Source organism: Brassica napus, unplaced genomic scaffold (genome assembly GCF_020379485.1).
Source record: "Brassica napus cultivar Da-Ae unplaced genomic scaffold, Da-Ae ScsIHWf_158;HRSCAF=287, whole genome shotgun sequence".
In the NCBI taxonomy this organism is placed as follows: Eukaryota; Viridiplantae; Streptophyta; class Magnoliopsida; order Brassicales; family Brassicaceae; genus Brassica; species Brassica napus.
Window position 1 is genome coordinate 1 of NW_026015004.1, and position 15716 is coordinate 15716.

The 15716-nt window shown below is 36.9% G+C and overlaps 2 protein-coding genes and 1 pseudogene across 2 annotated transcripts; 2 read left to right on the forward strand and 1 right to left on the reverse strand.

Moving 5' to 3' along the window:
• The first annotated feature begins 5210 nt into the window (after positions 1-5210).
• On the forward strand, positions 5211-6545 carry LOC125597957 (annotated as a pseudogene).
• Positions 6546-8858: 2313 nt separating this feature from the next.
• LOC125597958 (ATPase family AAA domain-containing protein FIGL1-like) lies at positions 8859-13152 on the forward strand. The gene is made up of 14 exons (XM_048772388.1): positions 8859-9223; positions 9467-9605; positions 9775-10059; positions 10279-10517; positions 10795-10922; positions 11016-11134; positions 11217-11309; positions 11413-11514; positions 11674-11776; positions 11856-11939; positions 12028-12123; positions 12280-12407; positions 12553-12665; positions 12919-13152. The coding sequence occupies exons 1-13, from the start codon at positions 8895-8897 to the stop codon at positions 12652-12654; spliced, it is 1947 nt and encodes a 648-aa protein (XP_048628345.1). The 5' UTR covers positions 8859-8894; the 3' UTR covers positions 12655-12665; positions 12919-13152.
• Positions 13153-13228: 76 nt separating this feature from the next.
• Positions 13229-13907, reverse strand: LOC106414439 (RNA polymerase II C-terminal domain phosphatase-like 5). Its single transcript, XM_013855106.3, has one exon. It carries the CDS (start codon positions 13901-13903, stop codon positions 13262-13264), a length of 642 nt encoding a protein of 213 aa, XP_013710560.3. The 5' UTR covers positions 13904-13907; the 3' UTR covers positions 13229-13261.
• Between the last annotated feature and the right edge of the window lie 1809 nt (positions 13908-15716).

Below are 15716 nucleotides of genomic sequence, written 5' to 3' on the forward strand. Positions count from 1 at the left end.
ACGTGACCAAGCATGAAGCAGGCAATCTCTGAACTACCGGGTTTTCCATCCACATTCTCAGTTCTCAGATTTGAATGTTCCCTGGGAATGTCTGGGTCTGGTGAAGTCACCCATGACCAGATCCAGGAGTATCAGCTGTTGGGCAAAATAAGAATCGGGAAAAGTTCTCGTTATCTCTTGCCAAAGGTCTTTCCTAAGATCAACCGTATTTGAAGCATAAACTACCGAGACGAGTATCCAGTTAGGGGCATCCGGTAGCAGGACTTCGCAAGTAATCAACTGAAGTGACTTCTTGATGATATTTACTTTCACGCTTGGGTGGGTCCAAACCACCCAAATCTTTCCTAAATCCGAGAACTCATAATTATCCTCGTAAAGCCATCCTGGAAGAACCTGATTAATGAACTTCTGGGACTTATTCTCTGCTTCACATGGTCTCTATGATCCCACCAAAAAGGTTTTTATTATTCCTTAACCAATATTTAAATCCGCGCCGATGGCTTGATATATTGAAGCCTCGGACATTCCAGCAAAAAAGGTTGTACACATAAAATTATGGAGAGTTGGAGCCCTTGCCCCGTTTGCTCTTCTTCTTCTTTTTCTTTTTCCTTGATTCGACTTTTGTGAAGGCTACTGCCTTCTCAGTGCGACTCCTCTCAAGGTCCGCTTCATCCGTATCCACATCAGAGGAGTCCGTGATTATCTCCACCGATTTAATGTCTGAGTCAGATGTAGCCCTCTTATCTTCCTCAGCTTTACTCGGGTTATCATTGCTGCCGCTGCACTGCTCTTTTTCGATCAGCTTCTCCTTTGTCAAGGTTGAGTCAGAGAATTTGATAATGGTAGCCGTATAAGAGTCAAGGGTTGCTACTGGAGGTGGTGGAACCCCTTCTCTACTTCTAGCTCTTGACCTTCTTGATTCTGATTTCTTTGGGTCCTTTGTGTAGCCTTCGGGCAGCTCTCAGGCTGGTGAGTTCGAGAACTACAGATGGAGCATAGGATAGGAGCCGCCCTGCAGTGTTTAATGCTATGCCCAATCTCCTTACAATGTTGGCAAACAGGTGGCATCCAAGGGCTGGAAACTCTGATTCTTCTAACTTCTCCAGATTGGAATTGGGCATTGACCGCTTCAGGCAAAGGCTGACGAGGGTCTTCAGGCAAGGGCTGGGGTTTTTGACCGCTTCGGTTTTTTCATTTGATAAAAATGATAAGAGTGTTTCAAAGAAAAGAGATGACAAGAGAATTCCTTTTAGAACGTCAAAACCACATTACATTTGGTGTCGAGACTAAACAAAGTTTAATAATCAGATTAATCTAAAAGCTAATTGATTAATACGTTTTAATTATTACGTCTTTCGTTTCTTACTAACAGGTGGTTTGGAGAAAAAACAACCATTTCATGAAATTGAATGATCTGTACTATTTTCTATGTTTTTCTGTTCCTTTATAAAGTAGAGCTAAATAAAGTAACAGCTGATAATTAAATATGCCTAATATGTATTTCTGTCGAAGTGAAAATTTTGGGGCTTTTTGTTATATACTTTAATGTCTATAATATGTACATAGCATTAAACTTCAAACTTTATGAAACGTAGAAAATACTAAACGAGTTTATTTTTGTTAGCCTAAACACACATGCATGTTTGCATGAACACTAATAAACCAGTCAAACCATTCGTTGTCTCTCCATGCCGGCACTATAAATTCTTTACTCCAAATCGTTGTATTTTTGCCGATATTATACGCTACGACACCTAAATGAACTCTAAAAACGTATAAGGATGTCGAGGACAGATATTAAAAAACGAGCCCCAAATTCATAGCACTCAAGTCATCGGTCAGCGTTAATTCGATATTAATCAGTCCAAATCGTCCAGCTTAGCATCTAACTCTTTTACAGAAATTGGTTGCCTCTTTTAAAATAGCGTTTCTTTTTTTTTTTAAACTTTTTTGATTGAACATTAAATTTAATTCAAAGAAAAAGACATTGTTACATCAGTGTGTCCTAATTTTGGTAAATCTGTTTCTCATATTCTTATTTCTAGCCTCTTGATCAGAACTTCACTTGGTGATGGGAGCTCATTATGTCTTATCGGTTCCTTTCTACTTTCAATCCAAATAGCATGTACTGTAGACTACAACATGTATCGAGAAATAGAGTTTTCCTCTGCTCCAATTCACATTCTCAATAATGAGCCTAATAAGACTTTCCCATTCCACTGTGAACTGACTTCGTATTACCCCCCCTTTCATTAATGCTTCCCATACTTAGTTTAAATAAGGCCACTTAAAAAATAAGTGATCAATGGTCTCTAAAGGGTCTTGGCACAGCACACATATGCATCAACATTTATATTTCAACTCCTCATACGGTCTCCCGTTGATAATCTTCCATGTATCACCATCCGAGTTACAAAGGAATACTTTGGGGTTGAATGCTTGAACCATACAGTATTAATATAACGTTAATTTGATTCTTTTATTGTTAATTAAGATTTACTAATTAACTCAATTTCTTGATGTAGCTGTTTTCTCTAGTTTTCCTCTTAATAGACATGTTTCAACCTTAGATAATTCGTCAAGTTCCGACTAATACCTTATCAAAATTAATTAGTGTTCACCATTCACCAACATCAAATGTTATAAGAATTACACAATGTACTGCCGCACCTGCACCGAGTACGACTTGTGGCATTTTGGGTTGGGTGATGCCTTATATTTTAGCATTTAATTTCTCAAGTGGACTAACTTTCAGAATTAATTATATAATGATGGCGACTTCTTATTGTCATCATCCAAATTTTCATATTAATTTTGCATGTGTAATGATTCAAAAATCATGTTTTATGTAAAATAGTACATAGGTCTCACGATAATCGTTGTCGATTTGGGATATAGGACCACAATTCTATGTCGTCCAAATCTTTAAAAATACGCTGGCTTAGAAAAAAAATGGTGAACTAAGAATTGCTGTTTTAACCACTTTAATCACCTAACTATTCAAAATTTAAATCGTATATTGCTTATGCTATTCTATCAATATATTTACGATCTATATTTTGGGTCGACGTTGCAGATTGTACCGATATATGTGGGTCTGACTAGACCAATGTGTAACCCAGTTTCAAATTGGACTAGAAAAACGAACAATTTTTTTTTAGTCACTCCATTGATTGAGAATCCAAATTATTTTATTTGATAATAAGATATATATTTCTTCATTTTTAGAAAAGGATCATATATATTTCCAAAACTAATAAATCATGTTGCAAAGCGTATCAAAATGGTATGTCATTTTATTACTTTTTTTGGTTGTTTGCTTTTCAAGAAACCTTGTTTTAATATTTCTTTCTTCTTTGCTTTAAATTTTCGATCATGTATGAGAATCCAATCTTTTGTTCTTTGGGATATTCGGTCTATAATATATAACGAGTATGATCAACAAGATTTCATATACTACTTTTTTTGTTTGCGTTAGCTACAATTTGTATAGTTTAAACCTTCAATCTCGGGTTGAATGAAGCTATTGGACCAAGTAGAAACATAGCAAAAGGTATAAGGAAGAAAGGTTAATGGTTTGGTTTTTTCGATACCATGGTGTATAAAAAAGTAACACATAGGACGACGTGACACCTGGATTAATCTATTGATTAGGTAAAATTTAATGTTAAGAATAAAGAAACAACAAATATTAATGACTTATTCTTTGTACAAGACTACAAGTGACATATACTAAAAAAAAAGTGACACATACTAACATGTAAGCTTTTGCTTGAGCCCAATGATAAACTGTCATGGGTAATACAGCCGTGATAGGTGAACAGGGTAGTATTACTATTATTAGAAATCATTTAGCTAAATGTCCACGCTATATTTGTAAGAAGCTTAAATGGAAACTTTTCTAAATAATATATGCGTATATTGATTTCTAAATCATCAACGTAAATGACTGAAATTAATATAAATGATAAATGGAAATATGAGTATATATATATATATATATATATATAACGCCAACGTACGTAAATACGTATAGATCACCACGAAGGCAACTAGGAAAGTATACTCCTAGTGTAGCATATTCCAAATGATATGCCGTCGAATTTAATATGTTCTCATGATATTAAACATATTGCCATTTTCTGTTTTAAAAAGATTTAATTTGAAGATCAACTTTTATATTTTGTTTGTCTCATCTTCTTCTTGGATTATAAATTAATTTCCCTTCCTTTTTTTCTACGCGCATATTCTCCCTCTCTCTCCCACGCGCACATCAACACACACACACCCACTTCACGATATATATATATTTTTGAACAACCACACTTCACGGTATATAATATCACACACCTAGCTTTTTGCCTTCTTCGAGTTTTTTTTACCGGCGACTTCTTGAACATGGTTTTGTCGTTGCTCGTGCACTGAAGAGAAAAAAACAATATATCGCTGCCTTTACTGTTTTAATTTAAATAAAATATAAGTTTTTTTCTTCCGCTGAGTTCTAAATTAAACTTGGATATCCCCTGCAACTGAGGGTTGATACCTTTCAAACTTGTGATTATTAAACATTATTTTTAAATTTCTGTATTTATATTCAGTCCCTCGTCTCATCTTTTTTGTGTTTTTTTCGTTTATAGTTTCTTATTTACAGATGGTGAAGAAGAGGAAGAAGAAAAAGAAGAGAAGAGATGAGAAGAGAAGAGAGGAGAGAGCTTTAAAATCCTATTTTTAGGGTTTGTCTTCCCATGTAAGTTTTCTTGATTTCTTCTCTTTGACGTTTGACCATATATTTCATCAGGTAGCACTATATACATATACACTCTTAGTATATGTTTATGTATGTTCTTCAGTATATTAACTAGCCAAAAATTCTTATGTTTTCTCTTGTAGACAGTTGACCACTTCAATCCCCAGTTCACTTTCTTGATAAAATCAATTCTGTTTAATCTCTTGTTAGAACTCAAATTAGCTAAAACTAAATCAAACCTTATTTTTCAAACTTCCAGGGGAACTGATGTTGTTCAAATCATAACCTGTAGATCTGATTAGTCCAAGATTGAATATTTTTTTTGGGTATATATATATATATATGGTTGTCTATAATTAAGTTCTCTAGGTAAATAACTGGATTGATTCTCAGTGTTGATTCAGTTATTGGTTGGAACTTTACAGAGAGAGAAATGTCAACAAAGGCTTAGTACAGAGAGAGACTTTAATTTTACCAAGAAATGATGACGTTAGGAGATGTTCACACCGGTAGGTTTGGAGCAAACTCAAGCAGTTCTAGGCCAAGGAAGGTTCGAATTCATGGCTACAAGATACCGGATCTGAACCTAGATCCTTGTTTGGATTGTGATGAAAAGAAACAAGAGAAGTAGTAGTTGGTAAACATCAGGATCAGATTGTACAAAACGTTCCTCAGCTTGCTTACGAGCTAGAGGTCGAGATACTCTCACGCGTCCCGCGTTTCGAGTATTGGAAACTAAACCTTCTAAACAAACGTTTCTCGCGTTTGCTAAAAAGCGGTGAGATATTCAAGGTGCGGCGAGACCGCGGTGGTGGTCGAACCATCTGTCTTTATGCTGTCCAACGGCGACACGAGGTGGACCATGTTCGATAAAGACTTCGAGAACTTTCAGAAAGTTCCGGAACTTCCTTCCGACATGTGCTCTTCTTCCGTGGAGACAAAGAATCGCTTTGCGCCGGAACGCATTTGATCGTCACTGGGAAAGAGAAGAAGCATTGCCTTGTGGAGGTACGAGGTTGAGACGAGCAAGTGGTTCAAGGGTCCTGCGATGATCACGCCAAGGATCTTGTTCGCCTCAGCTACTTGTGGGACCGTTGTGTTTGTAGCTGGAGGGTTGGACGCGTCTTTAGAAGTCGTGAGCAAAGCAGAGAAGTACGATTCTGAGACTAAAACGTGGACGCGTCTCAACGCAATGCACAAGCGGAGGAAGTTCTGTTCTGGATGTTACTTGCGAGGCAAGTTTTACGTCATCGGTGGGAGAGAGATAGAGATCAAAACCTAACTTGCGGAGAACGTTACGATGAGGGAACGATACTTGGGAGCTAATACCGGACATTCTCAAAGACATGTCTTTCTCTTCTGTTCAATCTCCACCGCCATCAGCGGTGGTGAATGAAGATCTTTACTCTCTGGAAACATCTGCGAACGAGCTTCGCGTTTATCACAAACGCAAACGTTTGGAAGAGGCTTGGAGATGTGCCTGTGAGGGCCAAGTCTAATGGAGGATGGGGCGTTGCGTTTAAAGTCGCTCGGGGACAAGTTGCTTGTGATTGGAGCATCGGTGGGACCGTCCAGGACCGAGACGATGTCGGTTTACACATGTAGTCCGTCCGCTGATCCTAAGGATAAGCTGATTTGGGAGGAGTCTAAACGCTGCTGTGGTGTTCGGCTCAGCCATTTTATCCTAAATTGTTTGTGTTATGATTGCTTAAGGTCTTCTCTAGAGAAATTAGGGTCACTTTCGGTTATGTGTGTGTGTGTTTTGAATAAGATAAGTTGTGGCGTCCCTAAACGTTGAAACTCTAAGAGCAACATTATCGGGCGGCCCTTGGCCCGTTCCGAACACTATTTGGGCTAAAAGAAAATCAAAAAGAAAAGATTTTGTTTGGTCCGGGCCTTAATTAAGGTCTTTTTGACGCGTCCCGTGAGCAACGTGGCAGCACAGGAGAGGGAGATGTAAACGAAGTCGATGAAACCTATTCCGTGTGTTTCTCCTCTTTTTGTCGAAACTGAAGCGAAATCGATTCACCGCTGTCGATCTGATTCGCCTCAATCCGCTGCCACGTTGGAGGATCTTCGGAGACTACACCCATGAGGGTGAAGAACGGGGATTTCCCGGAATGATTGGAAGCATCGACTGTATGCATTGGGAGTGGAAGAATTGCCCCACTGCCTGGAAAGGAATGTATCACGAGGAACCGGAAAACCAACAATTGTGTTGGAGGCCGTTGCTTCATATGACCTCTGGATATGGCACGCTTTCTTTGGCGCTCCCAAGTACTTTGAACGATCTTAATATTCTGGATAGATCACCTGTTTTTGATGAAATTATTAACGGGAAAGCTCCCAAAGTAAACTACTATGTCAACGGAAGGAATACAATTTGGCGTATTATCTGACAGATGGTATCTATCCAAAATGGGCGACTTTTATTCAGTCTATACGACTGCCACAGGGTGCAAAAATTCTTTATTTGTTACGCGTCAAGAATCCGTTCGAAAAGATGTCGAGCGGGCCTTTGGGGTCCTCCAAGCTAGGTTCGCCGTTGTTAGAAATCCTTCTAATCTATGGGATAAAAACAAAATATCGAATATTATGCGAGCATGTCTCATACTCCATAATATGATTGTCCAAGATGAACGGAATTCAGATACTCTTGAAGAATTTCAAGATGACGATTTTACTTTTACCGTCAAAAAGGCTAAAAAACCCGGCAATATAATTGCTCGTCGTAAAGAAGTTCGGGATCCACATATCCATCAACAATTAAAAGAAGATTTGATTGAACATATATGGGATAAATTTGGACATCTTCCAAATTACATATAATGTGTTTTTGCTTTCTATGATTTAAATAAAATGTTTCTCTTATTTTATTTATGCATTTTGTAATTTTTTTCCACTCCTTTGTATTTTAATTTTCATGTTCTACGTATTTTAATTTTCAACTTTTCTTTATAATGTCATAAGTTATTCAATAATTTGTCTTCAATTAATAAAAAAAAATTAATTTACTAAGGGACTTTCATAAGTCCCACCAATAATCTAATTTCTAAGGGAAAATCCCTAAATATGACCTTAACTCACAAATAACCTTAAAATATTCTAAGGACCAAAAAATCAAGTCCCACCTATAATGTTGCTCTAATCGCTGTTGTGGATTGTCTTTCTTGTTCGGCGTTTTGCGTCTTGTGCGTTTTAGTAAACGCCGGTTTTTCTTCGCTTTGTGATATAAAACTTCAGCATTTGTATGTTTCAAGTAGGCTGCATTGACATTTGTAACTGAACCCGAGAACCTAATCAAACTAAAAAAAACTGAAATCATATATTTCCGAGCTACAAAAAGTCCAAAATGAATTTTGCAGGATAGTATATCAGATTTATCTTCAAATCCGAATAGAAATTTAAAAGTATGTAAAAGTGAAAATCTTTTTTAAAAAGTCGAAAATTTTGACTCAAATATCTGAAATAATATCTAAAATGAGTATTCTAAAATATGTACTTTATTTGCTCAGTTTTGTGTTTACTTTAATCCAAACAAAGTATATCTTTTACCCCCCCCAAAAAAGTATATCTTAACCCATGTATTACAATCCAAGCCTGATATACGATAATGAATTTCAAAGTTATAAAATCTAAGCTTAAAAAGGTTATAAAATCTATTTGAACCCAACCTGAACAGATATAAAATCTGAAAGAAGTTATGAGGTTGAATCCAGAAAAAAAACTAATTAGAATCCTAACTAGCCCATACCTATAGTTAAAGTGATTATGTGAAAAATATAATATATAATCATTTATTGGGGTTATGAGGTTGAATATCTGTTTTTATTCCAAGATTGTTGATCATTTAGTCAGAAGAAGTGATAATATGAAGGAGAAAAAACAAACGTTTGTGTGTAAAATAACAAGCTGGTTGAATCAGAATAATCCTACCTGACAATGGGTTATATCTTGATATTTTTTTTCGCTTACGTTGATATTGATGAGCAGGCCTCATATTTATGGGCCCATTCTTATGTTTGAAGGAAACTACTGGCCGTTTCCTATATACGCTCCTACACTGCAGGTCGTTTAGGCTCCAACCAAGTAAAGGCGTAGGAGTTTTAACTTTTAAGCCATTTTGGAGACGATAGAGGGGACAACAATGGCGGGAAAGCGTGCGTCGCCGTTTTCGTCTCCGTTGCTGAAGCCGCCACCGCCGCTAACGACTCCGAAAGTGGAAGAAGAGACGGAGTTCTGGAGGAAGGAAGTAGACGAGAACCTGAAGCGCCTCCAGTCGCTGCTCTTCGGCGCCGACCAGTTCCTGGAGAAATCCGATTTCTCCTCCGCTCAGATCCTCGGGCTCCGTCTTCTAGGTTTCCTCGATTCTCGCTCTGTCACCGAAGCCGATCGTGCTTTCATCGCTCCTATTAGACGAGAAGTTGCCTCTAAGGTGGATTCAGCCTTGGAAGGCCTCGTTTCAGATTCGGATCGGTAGTTAGAGCTTTTCCCCCTTTTAGCATATGTTTAAATTCGAAATATATTGGTTGAATTTTGCTTGGCGAGAGTAGTTGATTCGTATGAGTAATCTAAGAGGGCAAATTGAAGCTGAAATGTATAAATGAATGCTACTCTTCTCAAATTGAATCTTTAACTAGTTCCAAGCTCAGTTTTGCTACACTTAAGAGTTCTTCTGAGTACCTTACCTTTTAATGGTTTGTTTCTTGGTTGATATAGGCAAGCATTTGAACTTGCAAAGACAGCTCCAGGTCCTATTTTTGGCAGTAAAGGCGAGTTTGATGTCGAGAAGATCAAGCAGTCCAAACACTTTCATTTTCATCATAGTCACTCTAACCGAAAGGGTATTAAAGAGATGGTAATGCTATTGTTATTAGTGATGAATTTGGTGATGCAGCTATGTTTCCTGTCCTTGCTTCCTTTTTACACTATGCTTTGTATATGCAATGCTACGGTCTTTAAGTGAGGTTACTTACTAATACTGTTGATGCATGGAACTGAGATGAATCTATGTGTACTTGTTTCAGGAAGAGCGACTGGATGCGCGTAAGTTAATTCCCAAAGCATCTAAGCCAATGATGCAAGCTAGACTGACTTCATTGTATGGAAATAGCATGGTTAAACCAGATAATCAGCGCAGACCCTCCGTGAGCAATCAAGAGAGTACCTCTGAGGAATGTGTCATTGTCGAGAGAAGCCATGGAGTTGGTTTTGGAACAAAGCGAGCTCATGCAGAAATCAGCAACCTAACAAATCATGGGGAAAAGGAAGATGGTGCTGCTAATGGCTTTGTATCTGCCAAAACAAAACTGGTAAAGCAATCTACCATTTGAACATTTAGCTCTATGATCAGATACTTTAAATAAATTCCAGAATCTGTTTTTGTGAATCAACATCTCAGCTTTGGCGAGCTTAACCTTTCAAACTGTGCTTTGTTACCTTTGCATATTTTGAATAAATGTTTCTCTCGGGTATAAGTATGGTTGTCCCTTACCATTTGCATATGTTGATTACTATTTCCCTTGCTTTAGGAAATGGACGCTAGACAGAAACGAGGGTCAACCGGGGCACCAAATTCATCTCTTTCACCTCAGGGTGAAAACAATGCGTCAGCTAGGGGATACGGTGCAAGATCGGGTGGCTATTTAAGACGTGGATACCGTGGTAATTTTGTTCCTCCAGTTAAATCTAGCGGGAATAATGTTGGAAATACGACGTCTCGTATTGGTGGAAAGACCGATGATACGCTCGATGACTCAACCAGAACATGGTAAATGATTGTTAATTACTATATTAAAAAAACCTTGTTTTGTTCTTTATTTCACATTGATAGTGATTCAACAGTATTACATGCCTAACAATAGGACTAGAAGATGAATCACATATGTTAAAAGTATTCCTGGTCTCTTGTTCGTGCTGAAATTCAACTGAGGTGTAGTGTTTAGTTGCATATACACACTTATCGATTCAAATTTGTGTATAAGCAATTTCTATCACCAATTTTTGTAATATGCTTGTAAGTCTGAAAAGAACATGCCCTGTTCTAGTTTGGAGATGCTCTGTGGTCCTGATGGTGAGCTTCCCGAGAAGTTGAGAAACTTGGAACCTCGTCTTATAGAGCATGTCAGCAACGAGATTATGGACCGAGACCCCAATGTCCGCTGGGATGATATTGGTACAAGAAGATAATTAAAACACGTTTCGATGTAGTGCATATTATTAACCCACTTGCATCTGGATTTTTTCATCATGAGTTATTGCTGTGCAGCTGGTCTGGAGCATGCTAAAAAGTGTGTTACTGAGATGGTCATTTGGCCATTGTTACGTCCTGACATATTTAAAGGTTGTCGTTCGCCTGGGAAAGGACTTCTTCTCTTTGGTCCACCAGTAGGTACCCCTTATCCTTTTAGACATTGAAGATGCTATGTTGTTGTATATGTTTCTTACTTCTGTATCAACTTCATTCCAGGGAACTGGTAAAACTATGATCGGAAAAGCTATAGCTGGAGAAGCAAAAGCAACTTTCTTCTATATTTCAGCCAGTTCATTGACAAGCAAGTGGGTTAGTTCCACATCTTTGCTTGCGTTTCACAAGGACATTCGTAAAATGTAGGTCAGTGATCTTTTTCACTGCAGATTTAACATTCAAACGTGTGTACATACAGATTGGCGAAGGTGAAAAGCTAGTGAGGGCCCTTTTTGGAGTTGCAAGTTGCCGCCAGCCTGCAGTGATATTTGTAGATGAAATAGATTCTCTACTATCTCAGGTTTGTTCTGATCTCTTAAACTTTATCAATGTATATAAAATGGCCTTAAAAAACAAAGGCGGTGTTTATTATTAGACAATTTGTGGCATGTTTTCGCATTTTTGGATTCCCTAATGTAATATTTTGCTGAAAGAAACGAACTTTCACCCTTTGCCACAGCGCAAGTCAGATGGTGAACATGAATCGAGTAGAAGACTCAAGACACAATTTCTGATTGAAATGGAAGGTTTCGATAGCGGCAGTGAGCAAATTCTCCTAATAGGTAAGAATTGTAACATGCATGTTTCAATTTTGTGGGGTTTGTGAGAGTACTTATATGTTAATTGTTTTTGTTTGGTCAGGAGCAACAAATAGGCCCCAAGAGCTCGATGAAGCAGCAAGAAGACGGCTTACCAAGAGGCTCTACATTCCTCTTCCTTCATCTGGTGAAGAATGATAAACACACGTTTTCATGTCTTCTCAGGTTTTGTTCGCAAAAACTGCCCTTACATGGTTCTGTTTTTGTTATTGAAGAAGCAAGAGCATGGATTATACAGAATCTCCTACAGAAAGATGGGTTGTTTACATTGTCCGAAGATGATATGAACATCATTTGCAAGCTAACTGAAGGTAAACTTATCATAAGAACTCAGAAAAACTGTAGAATTGTAGGCAATTTGTGGAGTTGTGATCTTAAAAGACCCAAGACCACAACTCAATAAACCCAAATGCATATTTTCAGCATAACCAAGCTATTACCTTCTTTTGGGAATGTTTTCACTGCAGGGTACTCGGGTTCAGACATGAAGAACCTAGTGAAAGATGCAACTATGGGTCCATTGAGGGAAGCTCTCAAACGAGGCATAGAAATAACAAACCTGACGAAAGATGACATGCGGCTTGTGACTCTTCAGGTAAGCACAAAATGAAGATCTTGGTATATGATCATTTTTTTTGGGTTTAAATTTAAATGGATGTTATGTTAATTCTGTGAATACACATGTAGCTTAAAAAAACTTTTGTTCTGTCTCTCTTTTCATCAATTTGGTCATGATGCAGGACTTTAAAGACGCATTGCAAGAAGTTAGGCCTTCGGTTTCTCAGAACGAGCTTGGAATCTACGACAACTGGAACAATCAGTTTGGGAGTTTAAGCCTCTAAGACTAAGACTGGTGAGTTTTGCAGTCTTGTCACATATTATCATTCATCCTTTTGTTTTCTGGAATATACATTTACGTTATCTATCACAATTATAAGAACCACCGTACATTACAAGAGTTGCCCCTTTAAAGAGAAAACCTTGAACGACCCACAGAAGCTAAAACTAGAACTCATATAGAAGTGTTCTTTAAATTTTCAAACATTTATATGCAACATGTTTGCTTTTTTGGTTCCTTATCTGAATATTCAATTTGCCCGTTTCAGGAGACTCATGTACTCAAACAAGAGAGAAAATGTTCAATTTGCCCGTTTTATGTTACAGTCAAACAAGAGAGAAAGTGTTCAAAGATGATGAGCGGCCTGACCAATCGAGAAGATGCTTGAGGACTAAGAAGTGATGTCTCTGAATTAATGGCTTGTAACTAACACAATGCTTGTTTTGTTTTGTTTGTCATCTGATTTTGATTGAAAGTTTTGCATTAATTGTTATTGTGTGTATTTGAGAAATTGCAAACAAAAATAGCAGTTTTCCGAAAAAAAGGAAGGTGAAAAGTGAAAGTCAAAATCAACAAACAGTGGTGTGTGTGTGTGTGTGCAAGGAGGAGGATCAGTCACGTATCAAAAGCCTCAAGTCGTAAGAATCCTCTTCTTGTTGGAATCTTGTGTGAGCTTTCTGAAGGATTTTGAGAACCTTAGACAATGATCCATTGCTTCGACTCTCGTCGCTCTTCTTCTCTGCGTGAGAGTAAAATTCTTCTTCCGAATCATTATTCGTCATCTGGTATCTGAAATAAATGTACTGTTTGACCTGCACCAAGTTTGGCTTGTGTTGAGGCCAAGCACTAGCATTATCATCAACAATAACCACTCTTCGTTGATCAGCAGAGATACGATCAAGAGTCTTGTTATGAGGGGATTTCTCTCTGGTTATGACTCTATTTCCAAAATATCTTTTACCAGGATCAATCTCACTCAATATATACCGCGCGTAGCCGTACGTGCCCATCGTGTAAACGTGCATGCGGAAAAGCTTGTTGGCTTCTTTCAGAAACTCGCGGAGGAAAGGTCGTAACTTTATCAGATGCCTGGGAGTTCCTCCGTTAAACGAACTCAGTAGATCACCCCTTGAATCAAGTTCTTGCATTATATATTTTTCTTTATCAGAAAGCTCTGAAACAGGGACATAGTGGAGAAGCGTCTGATCCAAGTCAAGCACTAGGTGTAGTTTCATCTTCTTCTTCTTCTCCATCTTCTTCTTCTTCTTCTTTTTTCTTCCTTGTTGAGACTCGAGAGTTTGTTTCTTCCTTTGGTTTTTTCCAATAAACTAAAGAATAGTTGCTTTATAAACGACCCCATAGCTTCTGTTGGCGTTGTGAGGAGAAGACGAAACACAACTACGGTAAGTGTCTGAATCAACCACAACCGAAAGACTTTGAAATAGAAAAACAATAAACCTAGTTTTTTTTATGGGAAGCCACAACGAGCGAATGAATGAATAATTGGTGATAGTGATTAATGCTCCTCCTTTGTATTTATAATGGAGCCTTGGAGTTGGGTAAGGAAAAAAAAATGGAAAATTTCAAAGTGATTTTCCTTTTCTCTAATCACTACGTACGTGCGTGTTAAGTTTTAACACCTAATTTAAGACCTGGATACCGTGGTAATTTTGTTCCTCCAGTTAAATCTAGCGGGAATAGTGTTTGAAATACGACTGTGGAAAGACCGATGATACGCTCGATGACTCAACCAGAACATGGTAAATGATTGTTAATTACTATATTAAAAAAACCTTGTTTTTGTTCTTTATTTCACATTGATAGTGATTCAACAGTATTACATGCCTAACAATAGGACTAGAAGATGAATCACATATGTTAAAACTATTCCTGGTCTCTTGTTCATGCTGAAATTCAACTGAGGTGTAGTGTTTAGTTGCATATACACACCTATCAATTCAAATTTTGTGTATAAGCAATTTCTATCACCAATTTTTGTAATATGCTTGCAAGTCTGAAAAGAACTTGCCCTGTTCTAGTTTGGAGATGCTCTGCGGTCCTGATGGTGAGCTTCCCGAGAAGTTGAGAAACTTGGAACCTCGTCTTATAGAGCATGTCAGCAACGAAATTATATCCATTCTTATTATTTGCTTACAATCATTTTGTTCGTCCATTGAATTAGGTGAATTGTGATTCCTATTTATGGTATATATACTAAAAGGTTTAACAAAATTGTTTTGGTTATCAATATATTTTTTAAGTGTATTTATTTAATTGTTGGTTATATTCAGAGTTAAGCATGCTTGATATATAGTAATGAAACAGTGGACATGGAGAAATTATTTACGATATTGATATAGTGCAACTGAAGTTAAAGCACACAAAAAATTCGTGTAATTGCAAGACTCAAAAAAAGAAAAAATCTTTGGGGTAATTGCAAGATCAATAAACAAAGAAAATTTCCTAGGATAACAGTAAAAATGTTTTGAACACAAAAATAGATCATAAGGAGGAAAATGACTAAAATGTTTTATTAAAGAGGTAAATATATATATATATATACCCATAGAGTTAACTAATTCAAATTTTAGGGTTTAGAGTTAAGGGGTGAGGATTTGAGATTGAGGTTTAAAATTTTATAAAATAAAAAAATAGTTAACTCTATTACAAAAATAGTTAAAAAAAAAGTTAATTTTATAAAATTAAAAATTTAAAAATAAATTTTAGAAATAGTTTCAAAAAGTATTTTTGAATTACAAAAAGAAAATTTGAAAAATAAAATAAAATAAAAATTCGAAAAAAAAAATTTATAAAAAAGTTCGAATTTGACATATGATCTAAAACTATTAAAAAAATAAAAAACAAAAAGAATTTTTTTTATATAGGATATTAGTGTTATTTTACCTATTAAATGAAACATTTTGGTCATTTCTCTCTTTTTGGTCTATTTTTGTGACCAAAACTTGAAAATGTTCTATTAAGGAGAATTGTCCACAAACAAAATTTACAAACATTTGAAAAATTAACAAAACACCTATCACATGAAATAGACCCATCACAAATCGA